We start from the raw sequence: 22,566 nt of genomic DNA, 5'->3' as shown, positions 1-22,566 counted from the left end.
TATTTATATTACATATACAGTATATTTATATAATAATTAAATATTTTTTTCTGCCAATGAAGCCTTTTCAGCAAACAAATGCATTGCTACCATCACCATCTAAAGGGAATCCTAAAGCCACTCAATTGGGAAAAAAATAGAAGGCAATCTGGATTGGAGATCCCTCTGATTGTCAGACACGCTCAGAGCAAAGGCTGAATTGTGTAGAAAGGGTTGAAGAAAGTTTTGTCTGTTATATAATGACATGAATTCTGATATTTAAAGGCTCCAAATATGGAAGGCTGGCTGGATTAATTTTATAGTAGCAATAACTATTCCAGGTATTATAAGCTTATCAGTACTTCCTCCACCACAAACTGCAATCTTCAGTGGGATTGAGATATGGCTTTTATCTAATACCTCACAAGGTGATATCGAATGCGACTAAACCCCCAAATTACTGAACTATGTCTTTGAAATACAACACACTGCTGTCTGAGCACTCAAAGCTGCACGCAGGGACACAGAACTGCCTGCATCAGACACATCAACTGCTGTGGGTACCGCTTACAAAACGGCTCACCAAGAGAACACAGAGAAGGGGATTAACCTCAGAACTCAATCTACACTGCAGTGAAGGACTCTCAGCCCAACATCAGTTTGCACAAAAGCTGTATTTCTCCACGCAAAGCAAGAGGTGCTTCTGAGAGGTTTCCTCATTCCTGCTTCACAGAACAGGGAAGGGAGTTGCGGTAGACATGACTGAAGACATGCGGTAGAAGGGACCATCTAGCTGTCCCTCACAGTGCAGCCTGGCAAAATCTTGCTATTATGGAGCTTTATCATAGGCTTCAAAAAAAGATGCAACAAGGTAAACTTAGAACTCCTTTCAAACTCTCTAAAATGAAAGTAAATGCAAATGCCATTAGTCAAATTTTAGCAACCTAGATTTGAAGGACAGATCTGGAATACATGCATATCAAACTCAACACACCTTCCATAAAATGAATCAATCCTGAACTGCAATTAGTACTGACAGTTTCAAACTTTGAACCATTTTGGTGTGCCTGCGGGCCAGCAAATCCTGAAAACATCCTCCTGGTCACACGGGAGTTTGAATTCAGAGGAAGAGTCCAAGGCCCATTCATAACCAAAGCATTGAATGACCTCAGACAATGATGGACGTTGGGATTGGGAAACCACGGTCAATAGAAACATCCACACATTGGGCATGGCATTCCCAGTCCAACTCACAACTCCTCTGTGGAACAGTTCTGCATACACGACATCCACCCCCACCACATGCCTATACACACTGTGTCTAGAAGAGGGGACAACTGACCACAGAATAGTGATCGGTATTTTTGAAGAGCAGAATCTAAGTTAAATGAAGAATCACGGGCTAGAAAGATATATTTTGTTTCTTTATTGAATTTCTGCAGTTCCAGTGCCTCCTATAAAAGAGTCACCAGCAGACAACAGCAACAAGAACTGTATGGAAATAGCTGGCACTCCAGCATAAAACTACAATATCTTCTGTCCTACCCTTGCTTGCCTCATAAGCTCTTGGCATCCAGTAATTAACTTCACTGACTATGAGAAAAGCTCCCATTATTAAACAGAGTCCAGCTATAATAAGAATTTGAAGAAATGGGAGTTTTCTTTGCCTAGTTTAAGGAAAAGTGGCAGTCATGGGTGAACTTGGTCCTGGGAACATATTTTAATTCATGGATTCTAGGAAAAACCTAGAAGAGCTGAAGATGTTTCCTTTCTACAGCCAGTCCATGTTAAGGGAAGCTCAGGAAAAGGGAAAGAGGAAAAAAAAGAACTATTCAAACAGATGAGTTCAATGAGAGCACAGCTCCTTTGCTTGCAGCACTGTGCCCAAGTCAACGAGCCCACGCCCTTAGCATACCGAGTGCTAACATCTTCCAGACCAGAGCTGGCCTGTATCCAGTGGCTCAGAGAGCAAGAGGCTCTGCATGGCTTGTGTGAGAAGCCTCCGTGTCCCTATTAAACCCTTGGATTCTAAAAAAGAATTCCTTGTATTTTGTAAAGTTTCTCTGATGCTCAAATCTGTCTCCAACACCAGAAGGTCCCGAAACATGCTTAAGTACATTGTATTCACTCAGAACAAAACCTCTGGAATCCTCCACAAATATTTGGAGATGAGATGAAGACAGGCTTCAAAGGAAAAGCAACATTCCTACCCTTTAGTAGTTGACTAAATATACCGAGTTGAGCAACAACACATCTTTGGTACAGATGTATCTTCACACCAATTGTACTGTGCCTGTTTTTGGCCCACTCTAACCCACGAGGCAGGTTTTGTGCATCATTTTTGCTAATGTTCTAGACACAGGTTCAGGACACATGCCAGCCACCATGCAAAATTGGAACAGAACACAAATAGAGGAAAACCTATCCCTATCATAATTAAAACAGCACATTCCAAACCCTACATAATTTCACTGTTTTCCTTGCCCTGTTCTGCCCTAGAACACCCAGCCACCAATTTAAGATTGGCATTTTTTAGCTAATCATCCCCTTGCGTCATGCTAAACCACTGCAATATCACTGCAAATACACTCCTGTGGTGGTCCATTACAGTGAGCTGGTGCAAGGCTATTACACAGCAAAAACCTTTTGGTGGTTTTAATAATGTTAGAAAAGATTAGCAATGTGAGTTTATGGTGAGTTTTGTGATGAGTTTTAGTTTCACCCTTATTTGAGATGCACAACTTCCAATTTACTTTTCTCTTTCCCCAACAAAGTATACACTGCTAAAATGCTCAGACTTGCCAAAAAGCACCCCAAAGTCATAAGGCAACAAAAAGAAAACAACACTGAGACTGATTCCTTAAATTTCATGGGTTTTGAGCAAACCTCTCACCACATTCCCTAGTGGCTGGCCTTACTGGCTTCTGGAAATTAAAAGCAGACAGGGCTGGCAATCTGACTTTGAGTTCCCAGGGCACAGCAAACAAAGAGGCTCAAAGCCTGCATTGCTGAGAGAAAAAAGAGTTGGCTCCTTCTTTAAATTATTGCTCTCCTTCTCTAGGAACGCCTGATGTCAGTCACAGCTGCAGAGGTCTCTTCAAACATAAGCAATTTAGAAAGGTATTCTGTACGCTCATTTGCATGAACAAGGCTGGCTGAGTGCTCGCACCAGGATGCTACGTTCCTCTTAAAAAATCCAAATGGGTCATAAGTTGTTCATTTCAAAAATACAATTTCCTTGACTTTGATCAGATACCAAAATAAAGGTAATGAACAATTCTTCCCCTGGTTTACCTTCTCAAACCGGCACACATGGGCCAGCTCAGCCACTAGCCTGATTCACAGCCATTTTGTTATTCATGAATAACTCATTTAACTGGAAGAAGAAAAGTACCACATACCATTTGACCTGGTAGCTGCTAGACAGTAGGGAAATAAAGCCTTCATGCAAAACAGATCACACTAAACAGAAATGATTTATAAGCAGATCACTTATGGTCCTGGCCAGATTTTGCCCTATAACTAAACACAGCACCATCATTTTGTATGGGGTAACTAAATCCATGTTTCAGATTACTACAGGAAATCACATCATTTAACTTCTTCATTCCGCATTAAGAACTCCAATTCAATCCACAGCTTCCCTCTGCTTCCTTGAAAGCATTAAGTGCAGTAGTGCTGGTCCACATACACAGACTAAAAGCAAAATGTTTCCTGTCAGGCTGCAGAATGAAAAGGTCTCCTTCCAGTAGTTTTCATTGTGAGGGGGATATCTTCACTTCAGTTACAGCTTTTCAGCCTTTCTTTCAAACTTAATTGTGCATTCCCTACGTTAAACTGAATGCAAGGAATGTACTGTACAGAAATGCTCATTATTTCTGTGTCTGAGCCAGCAAATCCTATACAATCCACAGACTCAGCTTAAACAAAAAAGAGCAATGTGAAAGATCTCTGAGTTCTCCCTGTGAGCCGATCCATTGCAGAGCAGGACAAAGAACAAACAAAATTCTTGCCATTCCAGCTACACTAAATATCTGCTGTACCTGTACCTGTCTGCTTCATCCCTATTTGCATCACAGCTAGGGATTCATTTCATGAAAATGATACATAGCACAGATCTTTACTTTTACTGAACAGTTCAATGAGCAGAAATTAGCACCAAGTGTCACCACGTTATCAGAGACCCTGCACGTTCCCTCTCATCAGAAGCAATGAGATCCTTCCTGTCCAGGGGATCTCCTTATCAGTTGCAAAGCATCTCCAAAGCCACTGCCATTAATAAAGGCATTTCCAAATGCACTGAGATCACTTCAAAGAGGAACTTATGCAGAATAAGAACAAATCTTCCTTCCAAACAGCTTAAACATGACAAAGTGTTTATCCCTTTCTGTGATCTCTTTAGAGACTATGGAAAGCTTCAGGGATCCCACATACTGAGTTACTGAGTGTGCAGTGGTTCTCAAATATTCTAAAGCTGTACCATTAACCTAAGAATCAAACCAGACAGTACCTAGATACGCATCGAATTTGGAGATCGTTTCAAGGAGATACTTGGAGAAACACAATGGAAGGGAATATAGTAACTTTTAAATAGAGAATCACTTCAGCCCTGTTGAGGAAAACAGCATTCCTATGGGAAAAAAAAATCAGCTGTCTAATACAGCTATGGAACACTCACAACCCCTGGGCTCCAATTCCCCAAGCGGGAGACAAAATCTTTACGATTCTGCAGCTCTGACAGATGAGAAAAGCCCAGGAACAAAGCAACAAAAGGGTCAGAAAAGACAGCAGGGAACAGATACTTTACCATCTCCTGGAATGATGCGCAGAGTAACGGTGTTTCCCGCTTCCTTAATGAGGTTGACGATGTCTGAATGCGACTTGTTGGTGATGGAGCACCCATTGACGGCCAAGATGCGATCGCCTACTTTCAGCTTGCCACAGCGGTCTGCGGGACTCCCTTCAATTATCCGACCTATTTTGTGAGGCATGGCCACACATGCATTTCCCGCTTTTGTATTGGTTTGGGGGTTGTTTTTTTTGTTTTTTTGTTTGTTTGTTTTGGTTTGGTTTTAATTGTTTACATACGTGGGAATATGGTGAAGGGGAAAAGGAGAAAAAGGGTTGAAAAGGGAAAGAGAAGGTTAAGGGTTAATTAATTAATGCATCAAGCAAAAGTTATTATAGGATAGCTTTGCTGCCAGTGTTCAAAACATTGGCAATCAACTAGTATGAGTGCGCAACACTTCTTTTACAAAAAGGTGTCTGTTAATCCCTCAAATCTCCCTCCCCCTTGATTTCTGTGAGCTTTTAGGGACTACAACTGCATTTAGCAGCCCCAGAGAAACCCAAATCCTGATTTTATTTTTGTACCAAAAAACTGAAACCGTGTGCTGAAAACACAACCTTCCTCCTCCAGGATTACATCGGTGTCAGCCTCTCGAGTCTCTAAATCAGCTGCTGTTCAGGCTTCTGCCAATGTTTTGTTCTTTCTCCATTTAGAAAGATTAAATCCTTCTAGCCCTGGGAGGGAGTGTGGCTCCCTTTACACCATGAAGCCTCAATCTATCAGCACTGGATGGGGAAGCAACACAGAACAGTTTTCTTCCATTGCAACAAAGGTACTACCAGGGAAGGCACAGGACCACTACAGATGGGCCAAGACTGACAAAGGTATCTCATTTGGTGCAGGCATCCCCCTCAGCCCCTGTTGACTCTTCCCCTTCTACAATCCAAGAAAGCACATGGATGGGAATAAGGACATTCTGATGTAAATGCCTCTAAAACCAAAAGCAGAACCATGGAGATGTCTGACACACCGAGCGAGAGCACTTTGGGATGAATGTGTTTTGGAAACAAAACTCCCCTCCTATTCCACACAACTGCCTGGCCCCAGAGACACAGAGTTATCCCCAGAATCAGATTTGGGATACAGAAGATACAAAACATAACTCAGATAAACCCAATAGGCTTCCATCTGGCTTCCCTATGTGGGCATGAAGCCCTTGGGCATGCAGTGCATGGTGAAAAGGATGAGGTATGCAGAATGGTCATCCAATGCTTCACATATACATGTGGAAGTGTTGTCTTTTTTTCTTCATACCATGGGCTCAGGAGATGACGGGAGATTCTCATCCTTCATGTTTTTAGAACTATGTTTCTGGTTAAGAAACATCAGAAAATGAGATCAAATACACCCAGAAAAAGCCGGAAAAGAATGGAATGCAAATACAGATATCAAACTCATTGCTACGTGATACATTCACCCTCAAGATGCACTTTCTCATCTGTGCTGTTATCTTTGATTAGTAGTTTTAGAGATAAACACTGCTGCATGCATGAAATACCAGAAATACCATAAAGAAAAGGAACATGAAGTGAGATAACAAGGTTGGAAAGGTGTGATGAAAACTAGCAGAAAGCATTAATATTAGTTGCAAATGGTTGGGGGACTTCCTGTTATTGTTTTACTGTGATGTTAGAAAGTTTCCCTTTCTGGTAATATAAAGTCCCATTCAAAGGCTCTGTTAAAGGCACCTGAAACGAATTCCTGAAGTAAGGAATGAGTTCCTACTCAACCCAACCCCTTGAACACTGATGGCCCAGCCCACACCAAAGTGACCAAGGTGAGTTTTAGAACCAGTTTGGCCCATCTCTACATACTACTCATGAAAGGAAAAACTACAAGGCAAGTACAGAGCAAGCACCACACAGGAGAGGGAACACATCTCATGCAGCGTATTGGGGAAAAAGCTGAATACACTTGAAAAAATTAAAGGAAAAACAGACACAGATCAACAGATCTTCATGTGGAGTCCCTGCACAGAAAACTTCCAGTTAGAGAGTATCTTGGGCTAAAGCAAACACAACTCCTTACAGTCTCACATTAAGGTTTCTCTGCATTAAATAGTTAGAGCATGGCTTTTATACAGCAAGAGTTACTACTGCATGTTTGCAAATGCTTTCAGAAGATAAAAGCTCTCTCTCTGGTTTAGACTGAGTCCAGTTTAATCAATATTGCACTACACTGTTGTGTTCGGGCACCAAAATATCCACTCTGGAAGAGTAGTTTCCAGCAATGAGGACAGCACAAAGGCAGCCTAGCACCTGAGAACTGACACAGCTCACTAGATGAAGTCTACACTGGACATTTCACCCTTGTGACCTCTGCTGCTCTGACTGCCCAGCACCTGCACACCCCAGGAATATTCAAGCTTCACAGGGAGGCTGCAGCGTATTTTTGTCTACAAAACACAGCCCTGCTCTGAGATACAGTGGGAATATGGCCAGAGCACTTCTGTACTTCAGTTCTCCCTCCATCAACAACACATATAACAGACCAACAGGAAGAGAACAGTTTTTTCCCCTATGAAGTCAAAGTGGATGCTGTCTGTTGGAGACTACGGGAAGGGAAGTAAGGAGAATTTCAGAATGATTTCCCCCTTAAAATGACATTTTTGCTCTAAAGGAGGCTTCCCTGTGCACACCTGCAAAGCCAGCTTATTACTGCTTTGCCATCATTTGTTGGGCAAATAGAATCACACCTCTCTTGCACCAACACCTGACAACAAGTATAGAATCATGTCATAGAATCATAGAATCACAGAATGGTTTAGGTTGGAAGGGACCTTAAAGATAATCTAGTTATAATCTCTGCCATGGGCTGGTTGCCCCCCACCAGCTCAGGCTGCCCACGGCCCCATCTATGGCCTTGAGCACCTCTGGTGATGGGGCACCAACAGCTCTGGGCAGCTGTGCCAGGACCTCATCTCCCTCTGAATAAAAAATTTCTTACTAAATCTAACCTAAATTTTCTCTCTTTTAGTTTAAAGCCATTCCTCCTTGTCCTATCATTATCAGACCATGTAAAAAATTGTCCCCCTCCTGCTTGTAAGCTCCTTTCTGCAAGGCCACATTAACATCTCCCTGGAGCCTTCTCCAAGCTAAACAAGCCTAGCTCCCTCAACCTATCTTTAGAGGAGAGATGCTCCCACCCTCTGATCATCTTTGTGACTCTCCTCTGGACCTGCTCCAACAGCTGCACATCCCAATTGTGCTCAGGGTCCAAGGCCTGGATGCAGTACTCCAGATGGACAGAGCAGACGTGGACAACCACCTCCCTCACCCTCTGCCACCCCTCTGTTGATGCAGACCAGGGTACTGTTGGTCTCCCGGGCTGCAAGCACACACTGCTGGCTCACGTGTGGCTTTTTATCCATGAGGACCCCCAAGTCCATCTCTGCAGCAGGGATGCTCTCAGTGAGTTCTTCTCCCAATCTGTACTCCTATCTGGAATGTCCTCAACTCAAGGGCAACATTTTGCTCTTGGCCTTGTTAAACTTCACTAGTGCTTGTTTGACAAGTGCTTGTGTAGCAGAAGAGTGGTCAGAACAAAACGCAGCCACCCCTGTGAGGGCAGAATACCATGGGTGATGCTGCATGAGCATTGTATCTCCTGACTCTGAAGAAAAGGGTTTGGGAGCAGGAAACAAAGCGGAATGGGTAAAAAAAAAAAATCAATCATGTCTTTTTCTTAAATAAGAATTCTCAATTTTATGTCTCACAAGCAAGGACTATTAATTAAAACTTCCCAGCTATCAGCATACTCATTCTGTAATGAGGATCAGAATAATCCCCGACTGCCAAAAAGAAGTTAATCAGTGGAGGCATTACTGCTGTTAGCAATGGCTCAATTCCACCATTAGAAGACATATTTCCTTCCACCTGCTTCCTTTCTGCATCAGAAAACAGCTCCTTTGAGGGGATCCCTGGCTGCTCTTCTGAGTGCGAACCCCACGAAGGGGTCCAGCCCGCACAGGGAATGGCCACGGGTGGCATTTCTCATTCTGCTTTATGTGACTCAGTGCTGAATAAAACCCAGGAGACAAACACCTACTAAGTCTCAGCCTCTAATTAAACTATTAATTACACAAATTAGGGCAAGCTTGTGACTTTCAATTAAACATCCCCACTTGCCTCCTTGAGCACTACAACCTGTGTCTCGCATGAGACGCGGTGCCAAACCCCAAGACTTACCGAACGTCGTCCCCGCCTCTGGTCTGCTCACCGACGAGACGATGACGAAGCCGAAACCCTCGTTCTCACCACGGCGGATTTCCACATCATAAGGCTGGACTACAGCACTGACCACACCGCTGCCACCTCCGCCACCGCTGCCAATGCCGCTGGTGCTGCCGCTGCCCGAGCTGACGGTGTTGAGGGAGTTCTGGCTGCCCTGCGGCGTTCGCTTCTCCTCTGTCAGCGAGGCTGGCTGGTTGCTGCTGTGATGGGAAGAGGCTGGGGATGGGACTTCATTTTCTGCCTTGGGGACTGGGGAAGGAAAAAAACAAGAGGGTCTGAGCAAGCTGTGCTGTTCAGTGCTTGACAAGCGCTGCGAGCTGAAAGAAAGAATTAAAAAAGGACAGCACCTGCTTTACCCTATCAATCACAGCCAGAACAACCAGGGCTTCTGTCCTGCATCTCCTTTCCCTAGCACTAGCTTTACTAAATGGCAGCACTGACCACATGCCCTCATCCATTCCTGTTTATGGCCATGCAGCCAAAGCCTTCCACTGCCATCGCCAGAGCAATTCAGTGCACTGCTGCACCAATGGATGCTCTGTGCCATTTCAGCTTGGATTACATTAAGTAAGTCAAAGCTGTCCCTTTGGGTACCATATCCCCACTTCAGTTACATACGCCATGGAATTGCAGAATCGTGGAATGATTAAGGTTGGAAAGACCACTAAGATCAGCCTGTCAAACCATCAACACATGCACGACCACCCTAGATCATGTTCCTCAGTACCACATCTACCCCTTACTTGAACACCTCCAGGGACGGTGTCCCCACTCCCTCCCTGGACAGCCCATTCCAGTGCATTACCGCTCTTTCTGACAAGAAATTTTTCCTAACATCCAACTTGAACCTTTCCTGGTGCAATATGCAGCCATTCCCTCTCGTTCTGTCACTGGAGTAAGAAACTGACCCCATCACTCCACAATCTCCTTTCAGGCAGTTGTAGACAGTGATAAGGTCCCCCCTGAGCCTCCTCCAGACTGAACCATTTCAGTTCCCTCAGCTGCTCCCCATAAGACTTGTGCTCCAGGCCCTTGTTGTAGCCTTTCTATGTGCACAAGCCATGGGGATACAGTGTTAGAACAAACATGTATCACCCAACACCTATTTGTTTTTTAGCTCAGTGTTATCAGTTGGGCACAACTGATTGTTTTTAATTAACATGACCTTGATTACAAATAACTACCACACTATAACAAAATAATTTGTGAACTAAGCTTTTCTGGATGTAAGTACAAGCAATTTTCATCTGTACAGTCTGGCACAGTTGGGGGGGGAACCTTTAAACATTATTAACATTAACATTAATATTAAACAAGTACTTAACAGCAAGTGAAGTTGGTATTAGTTCAAAATCTAATCAGCTACCACAAGGCTTGAAGAAATCTCAAAAAATCTCTTAGTCCTCACTCTGCCGAAGCCTGGGCCAGCTATACTTACTGTCAGTCTTGACAGATGTTTGTCTAATCTGCTGTTAAATATCTCCCCGGGCAATCTATTGGTTGTAATATCTAACTTAAATCTTCCCTGCTGCAACATAAGGCTATTATTTCTAGTTTTATCTCGCAGGCATATGGAGAACATATTATTCTCTCCCTCTTTGCGGCAGCCTCTTATAGTCTCAGGGAGTTTAACACCTCCTCCCCCCTTTCTCTGCTTTAGGCTAAACAATCCCAATTTGTTCAATATTTCCTTGCAGACCATGTTTTCAAAAGCTCTCCTTACTCTCCTTGGTCCTCTGGACTCGCTCCAGTTGGGTCCTCTCCAACTCAAACATATCTTTCTTGAAGTGCCGGACCATGTTGCAGCTGAGACATCGTCTGCTGGGAAAGCAGGAGAGCTCCCTACTGCCTACATTCCAGCACAACGCTGTTCTTTACCTGAGCCAACCCCAGGTAAGAACAGTTGCCCATGATAATTTCCACTTCTGATTACCCAGCCAGATCTCCACAGTCCAATTCTGCAGCCGAGAGCAACATATTGCAGCTGTCCCTATGGAATGTCTAACTCCGTTAACCAGGTTGCTTGTTGTTTCTCCAGTTTGTCCGGTAAATCAAAACTAAGTAGCTTAAGAGCCACAAAACGGATACCAAACAAAATCCAAACTGTAAACCCATGATCCAAAGGAAAACAAAATATTCTTGACAGTACATGACATCACTTGCATATTCAAAGTATGTACTAAACACATAATATTCTACATATTAAGAAGATATTCTACATCTTAATTTATTCTACACATTAAAAGTGCATAAATGTTCTCCCTATATGGACCTCAGGCCATGGAGTACCCATTTAGGTGAACGCTTTTTCTAGTTGCCATGTAGATGAGAGGAGCAGTAAGGGGACCAAAATTCAAAAAAGTTATGCTAGAATATGAAAGTCTGCAAATGTAAGGTGAGAAAAGGGATATTGAATAATTTATTTCAGAGTAAGTGTCCAGATTTGAAATGATACAGAAATAACTCTGCACAATCCCCTGAATGAAATAGCAAAGGTTTATATCAGAATCTTTCATGCATCTAAATCTTTCATAATTTCCAGCCCGGAGGCTGTAAAACTAGGTATAAAATCTGTGCACAAAGACAATACCAACATTTGGCTGCCTCTCTCTTCCTCTCAACCCCCGTCTCCTACAACTTCCCTCTCTTTGTCAGGAATGATACACACTCCTATTATGTAGGCTATTAGAGCAGGGATATAATTCAGCATTTCACCCACAACAGGAAAAAGGAAAGAAACCAGAAGTGAACAATTATTATTCAATATTCTGCAGAAGGCACTCAGCCATGGATAAGAATAAAGACATGTTTTAGAGGTACTGCTCCACTCCTGCCCTCCACTGAGGGTCTCATTTTCAACCTGCTGTATTAATATTCTTTAAGCCTGAAACACACTAGTGCCTGTTTTTCTGCAGACGCCTGAACTTGAGAACTATGTATTCAATGTATATAATGTAAAGGATATACTGTGACAGAACACTTCCCTGTTTTAACAGAAACATTTACGAAGACTAAAAAAACACAAGTGAAACGGAGACAGTCACGACTAGGAACAAAATATTAGATACCTATTTGACTAAGAACAAAAAAGACAAAAGGCTAAAAACAGCCACAAGAATCACATTCGCTAAGCTTTTCCAGCATTACAGAGAGGAGCTTTTGTTCTTTAAACCGTTTGCTGAACAGATGGAGTCTGGCAAGAAAATCCATCCCACTGATGGACACGGCAGCCTACCTGTGTAAACTACTTTGCGCCTGACGGTGAGATTGACGTGACCTTGCTTGGCTGCCTGTTGCATAAGCTGGACAACAAGCTGGTGTGATTTCCCAACCACAGGCGTCCCATCCACACAGATCAGCTCATCACCCGACCTCAGGCGGCCGTCAGCATCAGCAGCACCCAACGGTACAATGTGACCGATGTAAATCTGACAAGTTGGCACAAATAGGAAGAAAGAAAGAAAGAATGGTAAATGAGAACCATAAATGTTCACTAGCCAGCTGAGAGCAAGAGGTACGCTAATTTAGCGGGGATCAGAAATTGTTGACAACTGGTCAGGATTGTTGCTAGTGTGGAAAACAGCCCCACGTTCAACTGCAACCAGGATGCTGACATCTTTTTGCTTTAGGCAGTCCAGTCGCTCTACTGACAGACAGCCTGGGGTAAAGTGTTCAACCAGACAGTGACCAGTGGTTGAAAGCACTGAGATTCCTGTCATGGAGCTGAGATTGAGTTATCCTTCCAGGTGCCTCCAGGGTTTACAAGTTCAGTAACATTTGCCTGTCCACCAGTTTGCTTTGAGTTGCTCTGGTAAGAGAAGGATTAACGGAAATTACTTGTAAACCTGCAATAGCAAAGGAAGTCAAACTTGTTTCAGATATGAGGATTTGAGTTTGGTTTTTTTTTGGGGGGGAACAATAGGGAGAAGTTGTGAGATATATTAAATCATAGCCCACTGCTTATTTTAACAAGAATGCCACAGCACTGCTCTGCACGTTTGTGCTATTGTTGTGATTCTGGAAAACGTGGGGAAGTTAAAACAAGCCCACTTCTAGATGTACTCACAGGTTCTCCAGGCTCATTTCCACCCAGAATCCTAAATCCAAAACCGGTTTCCTTTCTCCATAGAAAGATATCCTGCTCTTGGTAATCTGGAACTGAAGGAAAGAAAGAAAGCTGTTAGTTTTAATAAGAAACAGAACTATACACTCATATCAGGACTACTCTGATGTATAATGTAGAAGAATCTGCTGCACAATTTTAATCAATAAATGAGGCAACCTTGAACTTTCAGAAATAATTAAGAACATCTATAGGTTTAAGTAGTAAAGGATTATTCTTTAAATCACTATAAAAGATTATCCCATGGTTTCTACTTTCTAGTTGTCTAATTGTGATTTTATCACTGTACTTTTTCTTCCATCGGCATTAGCACCATTACCCAGAGCAAGAGCCTCTTCCAAACCATCAATACGTGTGTGTGTACAACACAGAATCACTCTGCCAGAAACAATACAGCTGCCTCCTCTTTCACTGGAGACAAAAGAGCCACTTGTTCTGACTTCTACTGTTTAATTAACTTTCACAAGCATAGTTTGCTATCTGTCTGCTGACACTGCTTTAAATAATGACGGGACAGATCCCTGGCTGGCGTAAACCAGAAGGGTTCCTCTGGAAACAGTGCAGCTCTCCAGCCTTCCACTTGCTTGTGTATGGGTTTTATAAAACCACTGCAGAGACAAAACCAGTTGGAAACATGAAGAAAGACCAGCCTTACCTACTCATTAGTATGGAACACCAGTGAGGTTTTTACAATGAATATTACATACAGTGAAGCACTAACCTTGAAGTGCGGTTGAAATGCTTCATATTAACTTATTCATGGCTGCTTTCATCCCTTTTTTAGAATGCAAAATTAATTGCTAACATTAAATCATATCAGAAGACAAGTTCACGTTCATTTAATATTTATTAGTGGGTATCTATAACATTGACTAATTTTGTAACAATCCCCTCCCAAAATTTATAGCTAATGATCAGAAAGGCTATTCCTTTACAAGTCAGCTGCCTATAGCTTTAGTAAAGAAAGCAAAGTGTATCAGCCAGAAACATAATTTCAGAAAGTGCAGCTCAGATACTGGATGTAACACATCCAAGAAAACACGATCTAGATTTCTGTATCAGCAGATAAAGGATTTGTTTTCCATTAACTCTGGGGAGTGTCCAACAGGGCCCTAACTGCATTTTACACCACTAGTGCCTGCTGCTTTGGGTTTGGTCTCATGGTGCTTTTGAGTGTTAAGGCTTTTGGCTGGCTCTGATGCTCCCTCTTCAGTGACTTATCAGTGGGTTTTAAAAACAGGAACTCAAGACCTGGAAGCACTGCAAATTGCAAGGACAGGCGAGCGTTCAGGCACGTATCTGGTTTGACATCTTCATTCAAACTGGTTCATAGCCCCTGGTATTACATAAAATATTTTCACATTTTAGGCATTTGCAGCTACAAACCAAGCTTGAGACCTCTGCATGTTACCTTGCTGAACAACAAGCTAATTTCTGCCCAGCTACAATTACAGAATAACCAGGTGAGGAGCACACTGGAAGCCTTTGCAGTGCATTAGTTTGGCTGAAGGCAGCTTGCAGGGACAGCCCGACAGCAGAACTCAGACAATGAATTAATTGCTGTTTGTCACTGCCTTCAAGTGAGTGGGAGCGTGAAGAGCAGACACGCTGGGAAGTGCCTTTCCAGCACTTTGCAGGCTTTTTTGGCAAAGGCTGGCCCCAACCAATTAATAGCACAGGTTGGATCTGTCAGAGGCAAAATGGCTTCTGCAGAGAGCTGCAGCGTGGGCCTGTTTTCTTGGCCTCTCTCAACACCTTCCCATTTGTCATCTCTCCAGCCTTGCTGAGTGGTGCCGTATGCTCCCGGTTTGGCACCATGAGCCAATTAGCGGCCGCAGGGAACAGCAGCATGCTGAGGTGTGGCAGTGGGGCCAACAAAACACACATCTATACCCAAAGCTGCAAGATCATTCACAGGTTGCTCCTTCTGCTGGAAGGACCACAGGATGGTGAAACACAGATACAACAAACACACAGACAACACACAGCGTGAATACAAACCCAACAAAACTCCTTTTACCACTTTTTGCTCCAGCTCTGCAGTAGGTGATGTACTGTGAAAACCCCATCCACCTCCGTGCTGCCACATGGCTGGGGCCGTGCTGGAGAATCACATCAGCAGCACTTCATCAGAGAATCATAGAGTTGGTTTAGTTGAAAGGGACCGCTAAGGGTCACCTGGTCCAACTCCCCTGCAGTGAATAGGGACACCTACAGCTCCATCAGGTGCTCAGAGCCCCTCCAGCTTGACCCTGGGTGCCTCCAGGGATGGGACATCCACCATCCCTCTGGGCAACCTGTGCCTCACCTTTAAAGGGAAAACTTTATAGTGGTGATGAACTCTTAGGCTTAAAATGAATGTAAAAGAGGTCTCCTGGAGAAATTCGTAACAACTTAGCACCTTGACATGATATAAACACGTACACAGCCCAAGGGGGTAAAACTTGCCAGTCTGCTCATCTTGTCCTTAAACCAGACTGCTTGGAGAGCCTTACAAATGTGGTAAGAAGCGTTATGTTGGGGCTAGAAGAAGGGATGAAAGGTGTGAGTGCTGCAGCCCTGAGGGCAGATTCAGGATGGAAACAGGAAGGTGATGTCCCCACCACCACCAGCCAGTATGTAGCCAAGCAAGTGCCTTGCACCTCCATGGCCAACCTTCCACACTGCCCTGGTGATGAAGGGCCCCAACATGGAGCAGCAATGAGATCAGAACAGAACACCGTGGGACACAGATACATTCCCGGCACAGTCTTACATTCTCCAAAACTCGTGGAATTGATTTCTCTCTCTCTCTCACCCTTGCTCAGTCCAGTTGCAGGCGAAGGTGACATAGCTGTAATATCAATTTTACAGTTTTGCAAAGCTTAACGTATCTGCTTTCTTGTTAGTTCATTTCATTAATTTTGACTATATGGATTGTGTTAGGCTTGCATGCACATAACTGCTAAGGTTATAGCTCTATGGATAATTATATACATCTACTTGTACATGTCTGTGTACACGTGGACACATTATACACACACATATGAATTTATACATTTATGCATATGCCTGCAGGCATATTTGAGACTCATCATTTTGTCCTTAAAAATACTTTCCTACCAAAGAAAAAAAATCAACATCACAACATAGCAGGTTTTCCAAGTGGGAATCTCTTTCTCTAGCATTAGAAGAAACCTGAAATGCACGGTGATGAACAATGAAATCAGTGATTAATTAGGGGTGATTTTAATTAAACTTCTCCTATATAAAGTTTAGAAATTATCACGTTACATATAAAAACGTTCTGTTTGAGATCAGCTTCAAGAAAGGATGGATTCAGAAATATCAGTATGAGCCTGCTTTAGTCACTAGCTCATCTGAGGCGGCAACACTTCCAGTGACTCACATCTTGGCAGCATGCAAGAGTTTTAAGGCCCAGATTCAATAAAGTATATAAGGACACACTTGAAGTTACAAATGGATAGCCTCACTGGAGCTGCTGGAGAGTTTAGGTGCTGAAAATACCTGTGATTGTGCCATAAATCCCATGAGACTCCTCATTCGCAGGAGAAACCCACTTTCTAAACTATCCTACTGCACGAAAATCAGGCCCCTCCAAAGCAGACATCCTCCACGTCTGTGTGCTCAAGTGCACAGCTAGAAGTGCTGTCCCCCATTCATTTAATAAAGGAGCCAGGGACCCCTCACTATTGCTTTTAAGTCAGCCTGACCAGGAGGTGTCTGCAGTTTCCTTCGAGCATTTCTATCTTCTGTTTAAGTCAGAAAGTATCGAATGTTTGGTACCACTGTGCAAATATTTTTAATTCTATGTACTTGCTCGTGAGTGAAAGCTACACACGGAGGTCACACCTTGTTTGCATTGTTTTAATTAGATCTGGGGAGAGAAAATCCTACCAAATAAATCACGTGCCTGAAAATAAAATTCTAATATTAAAGATAAATTAGAATATTTTAAAAGCTTTAACAATTATCCATAGTGTTCTGCTTTGCTTTTAATTAAATGCTTAAGCCCTTCAAAGGGATTCATTAACACATCTGCAATTCAGATTAATTCGTTCTGTCACTGCTGTTTTGACAGATGGCCATATGTAGGATATGGTATTTTGCAAAGCAATCAGGCCTCATGAGAAAAATTTGACAACAGATTGTGTTAATCTTTGAGGAAGTTTAATAATACGCTGAAAAACAAAAAGCATATTATAAAAATATATTTTCAATAAAACAGTACAAGATTTCAGAACTGCAGCTCTCTCGTAAACTATTCAATTACTGTTTGTCTCACTGAGTGCTCTTCACGCATATTATTCCTTGGTCTTGGAACTGTTCCATGTTTTAAGCCTCGAGGGCTCATCCTTCTCTCTGATTCATGAGCACAGCCCCCATGGGCAGCAGCGAGTTACCCATGGAGAGGAGCTCAGGCAGCTGAAACTTTGCACCAGCAAAGAGTGCGTTTGTTCCCAACACCAAAAGATCTGTTTTCAAATTCACTCACCACAAGGCTGGCTATTCTTGAAAGCCTTAATCCAGCAAGCATTGCAACTCAGGGCCATACTGCAGCACAGTGTTTGAGCTCAGTCTTAGCCTTAAAGCATCCAAGTCCCTTTTGGTTTACAGCTTAAAATTAAGCTTTGTTGGACAGCAGCCTGAGCCCTGAGCACTTTGCAGGGCTGATCCCCCCACTTAGGGGAGCAGCATGTGAAGGACCTTAAGGTTGCGGTTCAATTTTGCTGCTGCTCAACCAGAGCCCAAGCACAGCTATGGAGCCATCACTTAGCTTCGCATTATTAATTCTAGCTTAATTTTTGTATTTTTCTTCTTCCCTTTTCCTTTCTTTTTTTTTTTTCCCTAGGCAATGTCTGTAGCTCCCCTCCACACAATCTGAATGCTTCCTGATATTAAGATGCATTGGGAAAATTGAAAAAATAAATGGCTTTACAAAATTATTCAGCACTTCTGAACCAAATTCTCATCTGCCAACAGCTTCAGTGAGACAAGCCAGATAAGTCAAATACAGTTCTCTTCTACGTAACAGTGATCCAAAAAGAAGTCAAAGAAATGAAGAATGCACTTTACCAATCCTGAAAAATTAAATGGTTGCCTGTGCGCATCCCATGTCCTCACCATTAACATTAATAACAGTGGGATGCACTCCCAGTCAAAAAGGCAGTAGGTGGTCATTAGGGATTCAGTACTTTTTTGAAAGACCCTGGAGGAAATGTATTCACACGTCGAATTAAGCCTCTTTATATTATAATTTTTAGATGGAAAAAAATTCAGGCTGAGTTGTGGCTAATGAATTCATCTTTTTATGTCAACTGCACTTGAAAAACTGCACTATGTTCTCTTTAGACTCAAATGAGACTAAAAATGCCGATGATGATCTAATGCTCTGAAATTCTCTCTTCTTTATGTTTGTCATGTATTTCAACACAGGCCTGTTTCTGTTTCTCAGCACACTTGTTGGGGACTCAAAACACTGCCTTCTGAGAGACCATTATTATCCCTACAAGCAGTTGTTGGGAAGTGACTCTCCATGGGGATAATTCACTTCTTTCACAGAGCAGCCAATATTTGTCTGCTTTTCGTGCAGAACAGATACACAGAAGGAAACATAGTTGTTCACCCCAAGCTCCTCAGGTCGAGGAGGTGCAGGGTTTCAGCTGTGAACCACAATCTCTGCTGATGATACTGAGGAGTGGGGACGAGAGGTAAGGGCTTGCTGGGGCAGGAGAAAGAGTTGGCCCTGATCAATAAATGAAATCATCTGTAATACTTTGGGACCAGACCATGAGAAAAAATACAGTGGGTCTGTCAGCCTTGTTCACATAGGCTATTGCCTTTACTGGTTTCCTTTAACTTCCATTCAGTGCAGCAAAGTGTCAGCACAAGGTGAGAGCATAGGCTGATCCCCAGGGAACAGGTCCCGCTTCAGCTTAGAGGCTGAAACTCAACAGCTCTCAGATGCTCCTAATGGCATGTAAAAGGAGGTATGATATAATCACACTTTTGACATTCTCATAAAAAAGAAATGGATGTATGAAACCAATAAATCACCAAATACACCTTCCTGGTAAGGAAATGGCAACAGGACAAAATGCTGGTAGCAAAGCATGGATGTCCAAACAGGTAGGTCTCATCTGGAAGAGAGGCAGGAGATATGGACTGAAGTAAAAGAGGAGGACTGACCTCACTACATGGAGACACTGGCCACGGAAAGATGCAGGGGCAGAGCAGATCCAGCACAGCAAAAGGCTGAAGCAGAGAGGATTGTGGCAGAGGGAGAGGTGGGTGTGGGAAACCGGAAGGTCAAGAGATGAGGAACAGGCTCTGGAAGGGCTCTGCTCACAAACAAGGACAAAACCTCTACAAGATACTGGCAGCCATTGAGGAAAGAGAGAGATTTAGCACTGGAGAATGACACTGAAGGTGACAGCCTGAATGTGCCTTTCAGGATTTCTCCTCCTCAGCCTCAGGATTTTATCGGGAAAGACAGGCAGGAGTTAATGCTGCTAAGCTGATACTAATGACTAATTAGTATAAGTTAAACTGTTAATTAGAAATTAGCGAAGTAGCTGCAGGGGTTCAGAGGCAATGCCTGTAGAGTGCCTATGGGAATGTGAGCTGAGCAAGGATGATGTTGGTGCCATGAGATGGCCTCAGCCACCTAGGCAGGGCTAGGAGGTGCTCTGCCCACAGCTCCGTGGGGCTGAAACCCCTATCCCTATTCTTTCTGCCCATCTTCACCATTTCAATGCGTCATGCATACAAGTGCAGACCAGCACAGCCAGCCCAAGAGCCTTTGTGGTCAGAAGCACACTTAACCCCTGGAGAGGGCAAGGAAGCAAAGCACAGAAGCTAAGACACCTACAAACTGCACGGCTGAGATACTCAGTCTGAAGAGATGCATCTTCAGCCAAGAAAGCGTGACTCATCGTTTAATTTTTCCAGGACATAAGATCTAGAACTGATTCATTTGGTCAGAAAAAAAAAACAACAGTCCTATCATTTTCCATTCTGGGGTAGTGTTCATTTCAGATCATTTCTACCAAATTCCAGTTAGCAGAATGAAAGTAAACTCTTACAGTACCAAGACTTTGAATCTCCCTTTACAGTAACCACAGAAACTACTGCCCTTGGAAATGAACCTAAAACTCTTCAGCTCTTTCTTTAAGAATTTGTTGCAGATTTGTCCATCTTCAGCAGTGCAATTAAAGCAAAGCCAGAACGTTTATTTTGTTTGCAGAGACAAAACTGATTGAAACCATATTTATAGCCTTGGAGAAGAGTCAAAGTCCTTCTGAACTATTAGCCAAGTATGCAGATTATTAATTGCCATAAAAGCCATTCACAGTATGCATTTGATATCTGCACTGTTAACAGTGTCCTCTTTGGTCAAAGTAAAATAGCTTAGCTGGATTTTCTCCTCCCTAGAGTCAGACTGGAAAACATCTAACATGAATTTCAGCAAACTAAATACTTCCCTTCCTCACCAAAATTCCTGTACATATCAGTCAATGAGTCTTAAACCTCAAAAAAAGAATTCAGGATCTGGATAATAAACTTGGAAATTTTCCTTTAGCTTAATTTACAGGCAATAAAAAGGAAAAGAAAAAAGGGGGGGGGGAAATAAAAAGAGCAGTCTTTAATTTAATGGGATTCTTGGTGTTAAGCTTTGGTCTAAGCACCTCTCTCTGGTGATGATCGAAGTTCATTCATTCCTTACCCGAAATGAAAATGCCCCTCTACTAGTCAGACATCTCTGCCTGATAGATTAACACCCCGAAGCCTTCTATTTGCAATATAGATCTAAAAGACGCATCTCTTTGCAAAGAAAATATAGAGAGCGCAGCTGCCGTAGCCGTAGCCTTAGCAACCACACCTGTTCTATACTCACGTCGGCTTTCATACATGCTCCTGGACTGGGCCCAGATTTTGAACGGATCAGGCTTTTTCTGCCCAGAAGTGTCGGGTTGGTCAGCAGCCGGCGGCTCAGCAGCAGGGTACTCCGGCAGCACCTGCGTGCTGTGAGCGGGGGACGCGGTGTGCCCACTGCGGTGGCTGGAGACGCTGTGCTGAGAACTGTTTTGGCTGTCTTTCCTTTCAAGTGGTTGCTGTAAGGAAGAAAGTGAGCGGAGAGAGAGGGAGAACAGACAGTTATTGGTCTTTGAGTGGGTGTTTTCCATCAATTTTTCTCCCTCCTTTGATCAGGCTTTCTGCGTGCACGTAAGTAAATATATAAATCACAGTTTTGCTGCCACCGGTTAATGCTGGGTACAATTAAATTCCCTGGTGACACATTTTGATAGACTGACAGAAAGAGATATGCAAAACAAAGTCATTTATCATAAGGAAAAAAACATGCAGTTCTCCATCTTGCACATAAACCAAACCTCAATCTCATTCTAGGTTACAAGTTTCAGCACACTAACGCCTTCCTATGAAAGTCAGAAAAACTCAACCACCTTCTACTCAGATCACATTAAAGTCTGACTTGAGCCTGCAAGTAAACAGAAATACGACCAAATTTCACTGTGAGAACTTGAGCAGCTCCCTGCAACAGATCCAAGCACAGTCCTTACTACAAGAAACACTTTTCCCTTGCAGCCCCCACACTGCAAGTGGGCTAACAACAGAGTGCCAATTTCGTGTTTCTGCTTCCCAGAGCATCCAGAGGATTACAGCAGACCTTTACAAACATGAAAACGTCTACTAGTGGTTTGATTTCCTTGTTTTATTTGAGCACATAAAGAGAGGAGAAAATACGTGCCCCTAATTCAAAGCTTATTGAAAAGCAGTACCTCAAGAGCTCTGTCTGCTTACTATTTAGCTAAGCAGGGTACATAATTCCCAAATTTGCAATGGTGTGCTCAAATGAAGCACAGATCATGTTTGTATTGCAGAGAGAGAGATGCAGCTTAGTGGGCATGGTGGTGGTAGGCTGGTGGTCAGACTAGGTGACTTCAGGGGTCCTTTCCAACCTTAATGATTTCCAACCTTAATGATTTGTGCTACTCAGTATGCAGAGAAGTCCTCCCTCACAAAGAGCTTCCCAAAGGCTTTTCAATGGAGATGACCTTGGCACCAAAGCTGAGTTCCACCTCCCACCTGCTCCGGCACAGGGAACCAGCATGTTGTTCTTACAACATCCACAATTTCCTGGTCAAAAGGGGTCAACCAGAAAAAACAAACCCTCCTACTTACTGAAAACACTGCAACAGGAGCTTCAGCTTTGAGAGATGCTGCCATAGCAAACCTAGGTGGGGCAGGGAGCAAAGCAGGGCAGGATGGGCAGCTGAGTGCACATGGCTGTGGGGACCCATTCCTCTCAGTGCAAAACCTCAGGTGGCTGATGCTCCACCACAGTGGGGACAAACTGATTA

At 43.2% G+C, this 22,566-nt stretch overlaps 1 protein-coding gene across 25 annotated transcripts in view; it reads right to left on the bottom strand.

Annotated features, from left to right (window-relative positions):
- The window catches only part of MAGI1 (membrane associated guanylate kinase, WW and PDZ domain containing 1), a 291,948-nt gene that overhangs the window by 9,530 nt on the left and 259,852 nt on the right, over positions 1-22,566 (bottom strand). For 13 of the 25 annotated variants that reach the window (XM_072347615.1, XM_072347618.1, XM_072347593.1 and 10 more), the window contains 6 exons: positions 21,081-21,297; positions 15,939-16,016; positions 13,127-13,218; positions 12,296-12,488; positions 9,016-9,309; positions 4,787-4,990 (listed from right to left, as the gene is read on the bottom strand). In XM_072347615.1, the coding sequence (XP_072203716.1) occupies positions 4,787-4,990; positions 9,016-9,309; positions 12,296-12,488; positions 13,127-13,218; positions 15,939-16,016; positions 21,081-21,297 (1,078 nt within the window). The remainder of the gene's footprint in view (positions 1-4,786; positions 4,991-9,015; positions 9,310-12,295; positions 12,489-13,126; positions 13,219-15,938; positions 16,017-21,080; positions 21,298-22,566) is intronic. The other 12 variants (XM_072347607.1, XM_072347608.1, XM_072347619.1 and 9 more) reach the window with 5 other exon arrangements.

Source organism: Excalfactoria chinensis, chromosome 12, assembly GCF_039878825.1.
Source record: "Excalfactoria chinensis isolate bCotChi1 chromosome 12, bCotChi1.hap2, whole genome shotgun sequence".
NCBI lineage: Eukaryota > Metazoa > Chordata > Aves > Galliformes > Phasianidae > Excalfactoria > Excalfactoria chinensis.
This window is presented reverse-complemented; position numbering and strand designations above follow the sequence as displayed.